Source organism: Tursiops truncatus, chromosome 18, assembly GCF_011762595.2.
Source record: "Tursiops truncatus isolate mTurTru1 chromosome 18, mTurTru1.mat.Y, whole genome shotgun sequence".
Lineage (NCBI taxonomy): Eukaryota > Metazoa > Chordata > Mammalia > Artiodactyla > Delphinidae > Tursiops > Tursiops truncatus.
In genome coordinates this window covers 24,274,191-24,288,997 of record NC_047051.1, presented here as the reverse complement: position 1 = coordinate 24,288,997, position 14,807 = coordinate 24,274,191, and the positions used below count along the sequence as shown (strand labels likewise).

General features: G+C 40.5%; 1 protein-coding gene across 3 annotated transcripts in view; it reads left to right on the top strand.

The window, feature by feature from the left end:
* Nucleotides 1-14,807, top strand: part of DGKH (diacylglycerol kinase eta) — a 184,382-nt gene that overhangs the window by 74,531 nt on the left and 95,044 nt on the right. For all 3 annotated transcript variants that reach the window (XM_073795251.1, XM_033843358.2, XM_019936489.3), the window contains exon 4: nucleotides 3,419-3,499. In XM_073795251.1, the coding sequence (XP_073651352.1) occupies nucleotides 3,419-3,499 (81 nt within the window). The remainder of the gene's footprint in view (nucleotides 1-3,418; nucleotides 3,500-14,807) is intronic.

The window sequence follows — 14,807 nt, the reverse complement described above, 5'->3', positions numbered from 1 at the left end:
CACAAGGGGAGGGCTTCCCTGGTGGCGCAGTGGTTGTGAGTCCACCTGCCGATGCAGGGGACACGGGTTCGTGCCCCGGTCCGGGAGGATCCCACATGCCGCGGAGCAGCTGGGCCCGTGAGCCATGGCTGCTGAGCCTGCGCGTCCGGAGCCCGTGCTCCGCAACGGGAGAGGCCGCGGCAGTGAGAGGCCCGCATACTGCAAAAAAAAATAAAATAAAAATCACAAGGGGAGAGAGCAAGAGAAGAAGAACGGAACAGAGAAGAACAACAAAGATAAACAGAAAACAATTCACAAAAATGGCAATAAGTACACACTTATCAATAATTACTTTACATCTAAATGGACTAAATGCACCAATCAAAAGACACAGCGTGGCTGAATAGATACAAAAAGCAAGACCCATATATATGGTGCCTACAAGAGACTCACTTCAGATCTAAAGACACACACAGACTGAAAGTGAAGAGATGAAAAAGATATTCCATGTAAATAGAAATGAAAAGAAATATGAGATAGCAATACTTATATCAGACAAAATAGACGTTAAAACAAAGACTGTAACAAGAGACAAAGAAGAGTATTACCTAATGATAAAGGGATCAATCCAATAAGAAGATATAACACTACTAAATATATATATGCCCAGCAGAAGAGCAGCTGAATATGTAAACCAAATATTAACAGACATAAAGGAGAAACTGACAGTAATACAATAATAGTAGGGGACTTTAACACCCCATTACATCAATGTAATGTAGTCATTAGATCATTCAGACAAAATCAATAAAGAAACACTGGCCTTAAATGACACATTAGACTCAATGGGACTTAATAATATGTACAGGACATTCCACCCCACAACAGCAGAATATACATTCTTTTCAAGTGCACATGGAACACTCCAGGACAGATCTTTTATTAGACTACAAATCTCAATAAATTTTAAAATACTGAAATCACATCAAGCATCTTTTCTGACCACAACAGTATGAGACTAGAAATCAACCGCAAGAAAAACTGGAATAAAACTCAAACACATGGAGTCTAAGCAACAAACTCAGTAACAACCAATGGGTCACTGAAGAAATCAAAGAGGATATCAAGAAATACCTCCAAACAAATTAAAATGGAAACACAGTGTTCCAAAATCTTTGGGACTCAGCAAAGGCAGTTCTAAGGGGGAATTTGATAGTAATACAGGCCTACCTCAGGAAACAAGAAAAATCTCAAATAAACAATCTAACCTTACACCTAGAGGAACGAGAAAAAGAAGAATAAACGAGTCCAGAGTTAGTAGAAGGAAGGAAATAGTAAAGTTACGAGCGGAATTAAATGAAATAGAGACTAAAAAACCCCACAAAAACCTAAGAGCAGGTTCTTTGAAAAGATAAATGAAATTGATAAACCTTTATCCAAAGTCATCAAGAAAAAAAGAGAGAGAGCCAAATAAATAAAATCGGAAATGAAAGAGAAGTTACAACTGACATCACAGAAATACAAAGGATCACAAGAGGTTACTATGAAAACTATATACCAACAAATCGGACAACCTGGGAGAACTGGATAAATTTCTCAAAACATACAATCTTCCAGGACTGAATCAGGAAGAAACAGAAAATCTGAACAGACCAATTATTCGTAATGAATATAATGAAATATTAGCCATAAAGAATGAAATCTTGCCATTTGCAACAACATGGATGAACATAGAAGGTATTATGCTGAGTGAAGTAAGTCAGAGAAAGGCAAATACCGTACAATCTCACTTATGTGTGGAACCTAGAAAACAAAACAAATGAACAAACAAACCAAAACAGAAAGAGACTTACAGATACAGAGAACACATGGGTGGTTGCCAGAGGGGAGGGTTAAATGTCATGGGGGTTTAATATATAGTATACGGAATATAATTAATAATATTGTAATAATTTTGTATGATGACAGATGGTTACTGGACTTATCACGGTGATCATTTGATGATGTATTTGATTGTCAAATTACTGTGTTGTACGCTTGAAACTAACATAATATTGTATGTCCAACTATACTTCAATTTAAAAATAGTAAGATTTATTGTTACTGCGCCAGTAGGATAATCGATCATTTCTATGTTAAAAAACACGTGTTTGTGATATAATTAGTAGAGTTGTCCACCAGGAGGTAAAAAATAAATAAATAAACAAACAAACCTAATTCTTAGTTTATGCAGCTGTGGAAGTAATAACAAAATAGAATAATCTTATTTTAAAAGTCATTATGTTCATGGTTATCCCTGATCTGGCTCCATTCTGACCTCTCACATTTATCTCCAGACAGCACTGACCACTTGATAGTCTACAGCCTTGCCCCATGTTTTCGATCCCCAGGATGATTTTTCCTCTATCTCCACTTAAAGAAATTCCCTATTTTCTTTAAGGTCCCCCCCAAATTGTCTTCATTCCGTTATTCACAAGAGAAAGCATTTGTTTTCTGCTGTGACCTTCCATAGCATTTTGTAGTGTCTGCTCTTCCACTTTTAATAGTCTCCCTTACTTAAAACAAGTGGTGTCTATTTCAGCTCCCGTGCTAGATTATAAATTCCTTGCAGTCAGGGAACAAGTCTTACGGTCAGATTGGTTGGGTTGAAGTAGAGTTGCATAACCCCCTGGAGATCTTGGGTGGTAAAAGTTACTAGATAAGGGAGCCTCTTTCTAGCAGTCCTAGAGGAGTGGTGTTATACCTGCCTCACTGGAAGAACATTGAATGACTGTGAACAAGGACCAACTCCCTCAGAGTGGGAAGGATACATTTATTTACTAGAATTTCCTAATTTTTCAGTTGTCCATTTTAAAGATTTTAGTTCTATGGAGTTTTTACCACTGAAACTTTTTTGATTAAAATCACTTCTAAGCTTAAAAAAAAAAATGTTGGAGCCTGCAAAAAAAAAATTAAATAAATAAATAAAACTTTTAAGAGATAAAAGAAATGTCATCTTATATTTGCAGAGCACATGCACCATCTCATTTGAACACATTTACAGATGAGGAAGGTCACGTTCAAAAAGTTCAGTAACTGTCCGTGATCTGAGCCAGGACTAGTTCTTCTCATTGTGGGGAGTGTGTGAGTATGTGTGTATGTCATACACTGAGTAGTAGGTTTCCCATAAACGATGCTTCTGGAGAGCACAGAGCATTTTTCAATGAAACAATATGCCAGGGGAGTTCTTTAAAGTCCTTTACAGTTTGGAATTTATGTGTTCGTTGAACTTTATGGTTTTACTCACCAAGCATCAGTAATTTCAGTTTTTCTTCAGTTTTTCTTTCTAATTCCTGACATAGCTTCATGGTCATGATGTGACGGTAAAAAAAAAAAAAAATACTAAGGAGCATTCAGTTAGGTTTGCACTTGACATGTTTGTGTTCTTTTTCATTAACAGTCTCTGATATTTGATGAAGTTGACCTCTCAGATGCCAGTGTAGCTGAAGCAAGCACAAAAAATGCTAACAACAGCTTCACGGTATGGTTATACTCTGGTAACTCCCCCCTCAAAAGTTACAGAATGATCTTTCGTGAGCTTGTACTGAACGCCCTCTTTAATTGCCGGCTGTGTGTCACACGTGTTGGAGTTCTCACCAAGAACAGTAAACTTGATAAGTACGTTGTAGACGCTAACACCCAACGTGTCATGATTGTTTGGGTCAATAAACCAATGTATTAAGTGTATTTTTTAAAAGTATTTATATAGTTTTCTTTTTAGACCTTCTAATTTTAGTGCCTTAAAATTTTCACCTCCCTTTAATGTTCAACTAATTCCGCTGTTCTTAAATATTCGGAAAGTTTGGTTTTTTACCTTCAGTCTTAAAAATAATATTTTCTCCTTTCAATCTACAGTTACTCTAGTCGCTGTAGTTCAGGCCTTCATTTCTTCTCACTTAGGTAATTCATCTGGCAGCTATTTAAAGAAGTGTCCTCTGTTCCAGTTAATTTTTTTCCAATTGCAAATCACATTGCTTAAAAGACCTCACTGGCTCGCCACCGCCTGTCAGGTTGCATCTGTAACTCCTCCGTAAAGTCCTGTAAATTCCTTCCTCAGCATTCTAGCATACTGATAATTATTTGTCCTTATACATCCCACCAGTCCAGCAGTTCTGTCTGAACCTAATGCTTTTTCCATTCCCTCTGACTTAAATGATCCCTCCTCCATCAACAGCTGTTGAAATTCTACCAGTTCTTCAAAGCTTATCTCAGATATCCCATACTTTTTCTACTTCTTTGATTACAAAAATATGAATTAAATATGAATTGAGGATCCACCATTGCTAGGCACTCGTGCTAATAAACACAAGGGATTCAGAGAAATAAAATATACATATATATATATATATCACTTCCCTCAAGATATTCATGGTGTAGTTCAGTGAAGTTCATCTGGGATTCTTTTTCTTAAAAAAATATTTAAATATTTATTTATTTATTTGGTTGTACCAGGTCTTCGTTGCAGCAGGTGGGCTCCTTAGTTGCAGCTCCCGGGCTCCTTAGTTGTGGCTCGCCAGCTCCTTAGTTGCAGCCCATGGGCTCCTTAGTTGCAGCATGCATGTGGGATCTAGTTCCCTGACCAGGGATCGAACCCAGGCCCCCTGCTTTGGGAGCGTGGAGTCTTATCCACTGTGCCACTAGGGAGGTCCCTGGGATACTTTTATAGCTACATTTTCCTTAGGTCCTCTCAGGTGCATTGTTCTTGCTAGGTCGCTGACCCCTTCCACACTCCTAGCCCCTGCCCTAGGAAGCTTCCACTATGGACAGCAGTGTTTTGTGTTCATCCCCTAGGCGTGCCAGGGCAGGGAGGACAGACAGATAGATAAACACAGAGCAGTGCCATGATGGAGGTAAGCACTGGTAAGGGTAGGGGATGGAGAAGAAGCAAATGAGTTCGGATTTAGTCTTATTGATTTATGGGCATGTGCGATAATTCATGCTGTGAATATTCCTCCCCCACCCCCTCCCCAGGGACCGTTGAGTTTGAGAAGAGAGAGGACAGCCAAGAATAGAATCCTGGGAAAAAGTTAAAATGTAAGGTTTGACCAATAAAGACTGAGAGAGAGCATTCTGAAGTATAGAAGGAGCATCAGGAGGCAGTGATATATAAAAAGCCAGTGGAAGGGAGTTTCAAGACGGAAGTTGTTAAACATCAAATGCTGTAGAGAGGTCAAGTCAAAGAAGAAAGGAAAAGTGTCTGTTGAATCTGTGAATCAGGAGGTCATTTGGTCACACTGATGTGAGTAGTTGCAGTGGAGGGTGGCATGCAGTAGGCTGCATGGCGAATGCTAAGTGGAAAGGCAGAGAGAGCCAGCACGGACTCCTTGTCCTACAAGTTTGGCGGTTAAAAGAAGGAGCAGGGCTTCCCTGGTGGTGCAGTGGTTGAGAGTCCACCTGCCGATACAGGAGACACGGGTTCGTGCCCCGGTCCGGGAAGATCCCACATGCCGCGGAGCTCCTGGGCCCGTGAGCCATGGCCGCTGAGCCTGCGCGTCCGGAGCCTGTGCTCCGCAACGGGAGAGGCCACAACAGTGAGGCCCGCGTACCAGAAAAAAAAAAAAGGAGCAGACATGTAGCAACAAGAATGTTTAGGTCTGAAGAGGCAGTTCTGGTTTTGTTGTTGTTGAGGATCTTTTGCTTTGTTTTTAAAATGAATTTTGAGTGTGTCTATATGAAGAGAGGAAAGAATTGTTAGAATCAAAAGGTGAAGCTGCAGGAGAGAAAGGAAATAATTGTTGGAGTGTGATTGCTGAGTAAACTGCAGGGGGTGGGACCCGGAGCACAGGTTAAGAGATGAGCCTTGAATAGGAGACAGAAGGTTTATGGAAGTAGGTGTGGGCAGGAAGTTCATATATTTCAAACCCAAACACTACTGTTTTCTCAGTGAAATTGCAGATGAGGTCATATGCTGTGAATAAGACTTTAGGAGGGTGTGGAGGAGCTTCTATAGAAAATAAGAATCGAAACTGAACAGGGACCAGTAGAAGATTACTAGGTAGTAGATAGTGTCCACCAGAGATTGGAGATAAGTAATGTTCTTAATTCCTGGGCCTATAGCATTTTCTTAAAGATAGGAGTAAAGAAAAACAACTAGATTGGCCCAGGATTGACGGTTTATAGGGCATACTGGACGGAAAGATAAAAAGGGATCATTGGGTGTTTGAGGGATCAGTAACTGATCCATCTTCCCCCCTGAGTTCTCGGTTTTTGAGAATGGAGCATAAGGAATACGGGATGACTTTATTAATGGCTGAACAGGATCCAATAACCACTAAATACAGAGCTTCTGATAAGTTGTTGGAGGCCGGACGGCAAAATGTTGCTTATTCTTCTTTCCTCCCAGGTGAAGGTCAGGTAAGGCGATTAACCTATCAGATTAACCACTTGTCTTCCCTGGGAAGTGAGCAATAGTTTTCTCCCCTCTGTGGAGACTCGTGGTGGGGTTGTGGATAAGGGGTTCTCCCCGACAAGGATCTAGAGTTTAGTCTGAGTGAGGGTTCCGAAATTTAAGATTTGGGAGAGGTTATTCAAATCCTTCGTACAGCTCTTTCTTGGACCTCCAACTGCATGCAGTCTCTCCTTTTGTACCTTCTCACAGAACTTACTGTATTCTGCCTTGTGTTTGGCTAAGTACTTATGTTTCTTATAACCTCCTTGAGGATAGGGACACTGTTATACATTTTTATCTCATAGTACCTTATCCATAAGTATTTGTTGATTTTAATTAATAAGATGAAAGTTCATTTGGGGCACGAGGAGACTTTCGTTGAAATATTTTCAAGAAATTTCCAATGTTTCACTCAACCAAACTTCGTTTCTGAAGTTTGTTGGACGAGAAATGCGAGACTAAACTGTTAGGCAGATTGCTTAGAGGTTTATAGCAAATCAATTTGGTAGAACTTTCCAGGGTATAAAATGGAATAAGAGTTATGTTTTCAACCAGTCATTGACAATCCTTCCTATCTTTAAATATTTAAATGTTCCACCTCCCTGGGTTCCAGTGACTGCTACCCATGGTGTTATTTTGGCCAGTTCGTGTCAGAGGTTAATGGTGTAGTTTGGTGGTGTTATGGCTGGGGAATCCAGCGACAGCTGAATTCTGCCTCATTACAGCCTCTACTCTTTGCCTTGAAGTCCCTAAGGATGATGTATTGACAAGGGATGATAGTAAATGGAAAATCTATAATTAGTAAATGGAAAGTGGAAAAGCTGTGCTTTACCCAAAAACCCAGCGTCAAACTCTGTTAAAATGGGTTCTACAGGGAGTGTTCTAGAGAGCAGGGCAGAAACTGACTTAGCTGGGGAAGTCATTCTGTGGTTATGAGCAAGCACTGAGACTGACTGAGCTTCCAGAGGAGGGGACACAGACATCTTGAGGGTGGTGTCAAAGGATCTACAGACATGGTTATACCTACACGATGATTACTTTTAAACAGGCCTGTGCTCCCATCCCTGGAGTTAATAATTGTCTTGTTTTTTGGGTTGTCTAAATTGCCTCAGGTATTGTATTCGTTTTCTGTTGTTTCGTAACAGATTAGTGGCGTAAAACAATGCCTATTTATTATCTCACAGTGTCTGTTGGTTTCACAGAATAGCTGGATTCCTCTGCTCCAGGTCTCACAATGTCAAAATAAATAGGTATGATAAATTAAATACACACACATGCACGTGCACATACATGTATACTTTTTAATTACCCTACATTGGGCTAATTTTGACCTAAGTTTGCATTTCTGGTTTTACAAGTGTCTTCTGCATCAGGCAACAACAACAAAACCTACTAACGTTGAATGCATTTTCTGTGATGTTAGGTGTCAGTGATGTGATCGGGGGACAGAAAAGAACAGTTCCAGACAGCCTTATTGGCATTTTATGAGCGTTTAGGTTAATGTTCACAATTAATTTATTTGTAGTTTAAAATTCTACCATGACATTTTCTATGACTGTGGAATCAGTGAAACATTAATTTTTTTTGTCCATTTTTAATTTTCTTTTTTATTTTATTGATATTTGCATGGTGTTTTGGAGTTTTATTTTCACTTTAACCTTTCTATCTTTAACATACCTCTGTGCTGTATGTGAATGTGCTCTTCTTATATTAAACTAGAGAGAATTGATTTCCCTTTGGTCATACTGTTGCCCCCCAGGGAAGGGATTGCAGATCTCCTGTTTAACTCAGGGCTCTTTCCTATTGCACAGCATTGTTTCCGTCTGGAGTCTTTGCCTCTGTTCTCTTTCTTCTCACATCCACAGCTCTCTTTGTCTCTTTCTCACTAATCATGGCATGTCTATCCTCAGCTTTTTTTTTTATTTTTCCAATTGCAGAGCTTAAGACTGAAGTCAAACAGCCGGGGTTTGGGTCATGGCTTGGCCGTGTCTAGTTAGGTGACCCTAGACAAATTAGTTAACTGCTATAAATCTCAGTGTCCTTAACTTTAATTGAGGGTAATAATGGTATCTGCCTCATAGGTTATGAGGATTAAATGAAATCTGATAGTGCACCAAAATACCTAGCACAGTGATGAGCACGTACAGTTTGATACACGTTGGTGGCAACTGTTACCACAAACTTATTATCTCTTGATTCCCTTCACAAGTGACAGTATTGCCAACTTTTAAAAGTTTGGGAATTTTGAAAGAGAATATGGATGAACTTTATCTTGAGAAAACATTCCATGCTGCCTATTTCTCAGAGGTGTAGTGAAGATTTATTTCCACTTTTATCTAATATTAATAAGTATTGTTGGGAAAAGCAACCATTTCGTAACAAATGGAATACAGTTGTTCCTTGTTAGGTAAATGTTATTTGCTAAAGAAGAGCTTTTTAATGATTTGAAAGCCATCACAATGATGTGGTATACATTAGGCTTTCAAAGCGTACTGTTCAAATGACTGTTTTCTTTAAATTTTAATGAAGTTTGGGCTAAACCTTAAATAAGTGAGTCATCATTTTTAAAGAAATTATATCAACATTGGTAAAACTTCTTAGGAAGGTTTGTAAAGAGAGCTTTTTTTTTTTTTTTTTTGAACTAGAAAGAAATACAGAGGTAATTTATTTTGTTTATTTAACCACCCTTAGCATTGTTAGTGAGTGATCTACAAGTGTGTTTGAAGTCCCATGGTTACTTCATATCCATGCTGGCTTAGTTGTATGGAAACAGATGCCGTGTGGCAGTACTTATTTTTAGAACTAAATGAGCACTGAAACAGAGTCATTTTAGTTCAGGGGTCACTTGCCAGGGTAGACATGACCGAAAGTTGATTAGCATTAGATGATGACTCTTCTGATGAGGTTTTTAAAAGTAGACATAAAAACAAACCAATACAGAGAATACTCTTACTGCACATAAAGTGCTGAAAATTATGCATTCATAGTGTAGTCGAAATGAGCAGACTGTGTTTTCATGGAAGGGGAAAATGTTAAGAACTTGTTTCTTTCATGTTTACTTTCTGTTTATTCTGTTTTCCTCTTAGCTTCCTCTCTGTTAATATAATTCACTTCATCTTCTCTCTTAAGAGAGATATCACATCCTTTGAACCTAAGGAAGTGTCAATTTACTTTTATCCATTAATAACTCAATCTTTAGATACATGGAGATAATGAAAAGTTATTTTCTTTTTATATCATTTGTGAATGCACATTGCAAAACAGGCATTTAGATAAACATGTTAATATATAATCACTTAGATAAATAAGTTGCCTATTTTATTTGATAATATTTAGTCTACTCTGTACCTCTTATAACTGCTTTATGTCTGATCACTCATTCACTTTTTTATATCAGTCTTATAAGGTAGGTTCTATTATGCTTCCCATTTTTTAGGGGAGAAATCTGAAACAGAGAGGTTAACATCCAATACATATAAATAGCTAGAATCTGAACCCATCTGGGTTATATGGCCTCAGTCTGTACTCTTGACTGCTCTGCTATCCTGCCTCTTTATTGTGGAGTTGTAAATGAGTATGATTCAGATAGTATTCCTGTGGTTGCCTTTTACACGTTCAGTTGTCTTTTCTCCTCCAAGTCAATCATAGAGTCTTTTTTTTTTTAATTTTATTTTTGGCTGCATTGGGTCTTCATTGCTGTGCGCGGGCTTTCTCTAGTTGCAGCGAGTGGAGGCTACTCTTCGTTGTGGTGCACAGTCTTCTCACTGCGGTGGCTTCTCTTGCTGTGGAGCACGGGCTTTAGGCGCGCGGCCTTCAGTAGTTGTAGCACGCGGGCTCAGTAGTTGTGGCTTACGGGTTCTAGAGTGCAGGCTCAGTAGATGTGGAGCACAGGCTTAGTTGCTCCTCGGCATGTGGGATCTTCCCGGACCAGGACTCTAATCCGTGTCTCCTGCTTTGGCAGGCAGATTCTTAACCACTGTGCCACCAGGGAAGCCCAAAGGGCACTTTTTATTTTAAGGACTTGGGAAGATGTGACATCTTTTCAATATTTGAGGGATTATTATGGATAAGAAGCAGTAGACAGGTTTGGCGTACAGGACAAAGATCCGTGGTTGAATTCACGGAGGGACCGTTTCAGCTCTACACAAAAGAGAACTTTATAACTGTGTCATCTGATAGAACTGGCGTCTTGTGAGCTAATGGCTCTGCCCATTATTAGAAATCTCTAGTCATCTCATTCCCTGTGATCGGAAAGTGGCCTTCAAGAAGAGAGTCCTCAGAGCAGACTCAGGTTCAAGGAGCTGAAATGACTATCTCAAGGTTGGAGGACTGACAGCTGTGTGCAGCTAGTACAGAATTCGGGGCTCTCAGCTCTTGGCGTTTGTTGGGAGCAGGCAAGGAGCAGTGGATGTAGAGCTTGCTCGACTCCATGCTGGACATTTTACACACTTTGTCTCGTTATAGGACACAGCAGGAGCTAAGGGACCTTCCTTCAAGAATGCTGTTGTTGCATGGTGTGTGTATGTGGGAGGGGAGATGGAGGAGACTGAAATTTCCTTAGGCACAAAGACTGTCTTCTTCACCACTGAATCCCCAAGGCTAACACAGGGCCAGGCACAGAGTGGAAAGACAATAAATATTTGTTAAATGAATGAAGGAATGTGTCTTGTTGAAGGAATGAATGATATTTGTAAACTCTAATTTTTCTTTGAGAGAAAGGTGTTATTTCAAGTTTTAGCCTAGAGAGCACAGTTTCCTAATTTCCCCCCGTGGTGTAGTATTATAACATACCCATAAACATGTGTATCCTTGTTTGAAACCTACACATCATGACTCAGATTATTTTTATACCAACAATAAGTCTTACAAACATGATTCTTGCCTATGATTAACCATTGCAGTATTTCCACATAATTATTAGATGCCAGATAGTAGCAAACCTCATATTTTTTAATGTCTATGTTGGTTAAAATATTGTATTGCACTCTCAAGTGATACCACATTCATGCAATTTGAGGGGTTATTGTTTTCCCTTTTAAAGTTGACTTATATACAGTTTAGGTTAGACTTTATACTATGAATCTGATAATTTATACGTTAAGTTTGAAATTTGTATTTGGTTTTCTATAACTTTGACGCCAGGCTTTTATAAATAAAATGTCTTAGCGTTGTTTCTGTGGAAGTATCATGTTCATGTTTTCATTGAGTGATGTAGATCTTTTCCAAGGGTATAACCCAGAGAAATACTTCTCAGCATTATGGTGAGCTTCCTTAGGCCAAAGTCTTAGGAGGTAAGAAAATGTTGGTCCTTTTGTAGCTAGACTAAAATCTCGGGGTGGAAATAAGGTGTGGGTGGGAGAAGTGTGTCTTTGTCTTCACCTTCATTAGTACTCTTCCATGAACCTTTCAAATCGATTAACTGAGGTCTCCACCATCACTAGTAACCTTCCATCCGTCTTTCAAATGGACTTTCTAAAGTAAGGCAAGAACCAGTGAGCATGTCCTTGAGTATTCGGGCAGCTCGGGAGCTCTGGGAACCTGGGCTTGGTTGCATGATCAGACCATGGGTCTCCAAATCAGTTTCATCAGACAGACCCTCTGATGAATGATGGTATGAATAGACACCATCAAAATGTTGGGAAAGAGGGCTCATCGTCGAGAGAACTGTGTCCCTGGAGGTCCAGACAGGGTACCATGTTAAGTAGCCGTGCTTGGCATTACCACTTGCCCCTTACCCTGTCCTGGCCTTGCTGAAGATCCATGACTCAGAGAGAGAATGGCGCTCCTGGTCAGTAACCTGCACCTGCTGCCTCCATACCTTTCCTATCCCCCTAGGCTGCTGCACAGCAGCCCACTCCCCACCTGGTCCTCCACTTCCAGAACTGCCCTTAGACATTCATTCATTCATTAGCAAATAGTTACCAAAAGCTTGCTGTATATATCAGACACTGTGCTAGGTTCTGGATATACAGTGGTGACTAAAAGGAACTGGCCACTGAGTACCGTATTTTGAAAACGTTTAAAAGCCTCCAGGAGTAGATCCCTGTCTTTAGAGTATGTGGCCTTAGAATAGGATTCTTCGGATACAAAAAGCAATGAACTGCCTCCCAACTAAGACTAGAAACTGTGTCATCACAGGGGCCCAAGTTATAGGAAAGAGAAGAGATTACGCAAACTCTTTGACCATTCAGGGTTCCATAGACAAAATCCTCTGGACTGGTTTATCTGCTTTTCTCTGCAAACACATACCCAGTGTCAGTATTTCTGCCACCAAAATATGGTGAACCATGTAGAACTGCTTATTCCTGACCCTAAACACCAGTGTTTTATGAAGCTGGTTCCCTGGGAAGCCTTAGCCTCAGGCACCTTGGGGATGGCCAATGGAAGACGTCCACCCAGATGAAAGGTCAGGCCTGTATCATGGAGGGTTGACCTCCACAGTGCCCGTGCCGTATTGAGGCTCCCAGTGAATGGCCACATGCTGCACAGCCTCCTGTTCTTGGGCTAGTTGTAAATCTGCATTTCACTGATACGTTCCACGTACTAGGCCTTTCCCAGGTTCCAGCTAGATGGTCCTGAGCTGATGCTATCACTCGCACCATGATCTTGGAGACAGCAGCTGTAGCTACGTGGACTTAAACTTCTAGATCTCTTTTGAGAGATTCTGCGTGATGACGGGCAAGGGTTGCTCAAGTTTCAAAAGAGCAGCCCCAGGCTGACCAGCCATCCAGTTGTACAGAGGCTTCTAAGCTGTGCAGACTTCCACAGGAGATCTCTTCATGCTGCCAGCCTGGCTGCTTCACCATGCCCCTTTTGGAGAAGGGCTATGCGATTTACTTGGTCTTCACTGTGGTCTTAACGTGGCTGAAGCCTCTTAGTTGAAGGCTCCTTAGTTCCATACTCATTTAGGTTAGCTCTGATCCCCGTTTATGGTACAGAAGGAAACCTCTAACCCTGTAAGAGATCATATCCTGTCTCACAGAGGTACCTGGAATAGAGGCCTAACATGGGAAAATAAACTACTAGTAAAAAAAAATTAAAACAAAAATAACCAAAACCATCATCAATGTCTGGATATCAGCTAAAGATATCCTGTTATCTTGTGGCCTCTGACTGAAACAGCAGAATCTTGAAGAGTTTTAGTATCTTGGAAGTTCTATACTGACCAGCAGGGTAGAGTCCTGTTTTCGAAGGAGTTTGACGTTCCAGATCTCCCAGGAAGTCAGAATCCTTGGTTCCCTGTTAAGAAACTGGGACTAGTGAAGAGCCGTGGTGGTGCTCAAACGCTCCAGAAAATTCCAGAGATGTTTGCCGTCCTGGGCCTTATGAGTGGTCCAAGCCTCCTGCAGTCTTGAATCACCCTGAGAAAACCCAAATGATGTGCACACAAAAAGGGGTGCTTTGTTCATCCCACCTGGTCTTATTGATGACTTCAGAATCTGGCCTTGCATCTGGCATGAAATGCTCTAAAAATGAGAACACGTCATTACGCTTTTCAGATTTTGGCTCCATGAGACAATTTAAAACAACCACTTATTTTTTTTTAATATTAAAATAGTTTTAAGTCCTCCTTGAATGTTAATGAAATATTAAAACAGTACTAAGGAAAGGCTATTATTCTACATGTTTTAAAAATTTAAGGTGTTTATAATATAGATAAGAAAAATAAATGATTATTCATTTCCAAAACCTCTTTGGTCGGTCCTGTAACCCGCAATAAGGAGTAATGAGCACATAGCAGGTAATTTTTAGTTTATATCTCACTTCATTATCTCATTAAGCCCATGAAGTAGTTATTCTTCCTTCCCTTCAATAGATGAAGAGGTGAGGTTCAGAGAACATAATTTTGTAAATTTATGTAGTTAACAAGTAGGATCATTAATATTTAAAGCCTGTGATTTTTCCATGAGGATGAACAGCATATTGGAATTTTATGAGTGCAATAGCAGTAATCAACATTTTAAATAGGATTTAGTCCAGTCCGGCCATTCCTAGTGAATCCTCATTACCTTACAGGTGGAAGGAAGGGTGTGTAGACCTGTGTACCAGCTAGCAGTGATTACAGTGCTTGCTTGGTTGCCACCCAAGGTCAATTTTGGTGATAGTCATTAGGTGAATTATCTTGAATGGAAGAGAGAGGATTAGCAGTTTTTTTGTGTTTTTTTTTTTTGTGGTACGCGGGCCTCTCACTGCTGTGGCCTCTCCCGTTGCGGAGCACAGTCTCCGGACGCACAGGCTCAGCGGCCATGGCTCACGGGCCCAGCCGCTCCGCGGCATGTGGGATCTTCCCGGACCGGGGCACGAACCCACGTCCCCTGCATCGGCAGGCGGACTCCCAACCACTGCGCCACCAGGGAAGCCCGGATCAGCAGTTTTGATTGCTCTCTGCATTGTGACAGGT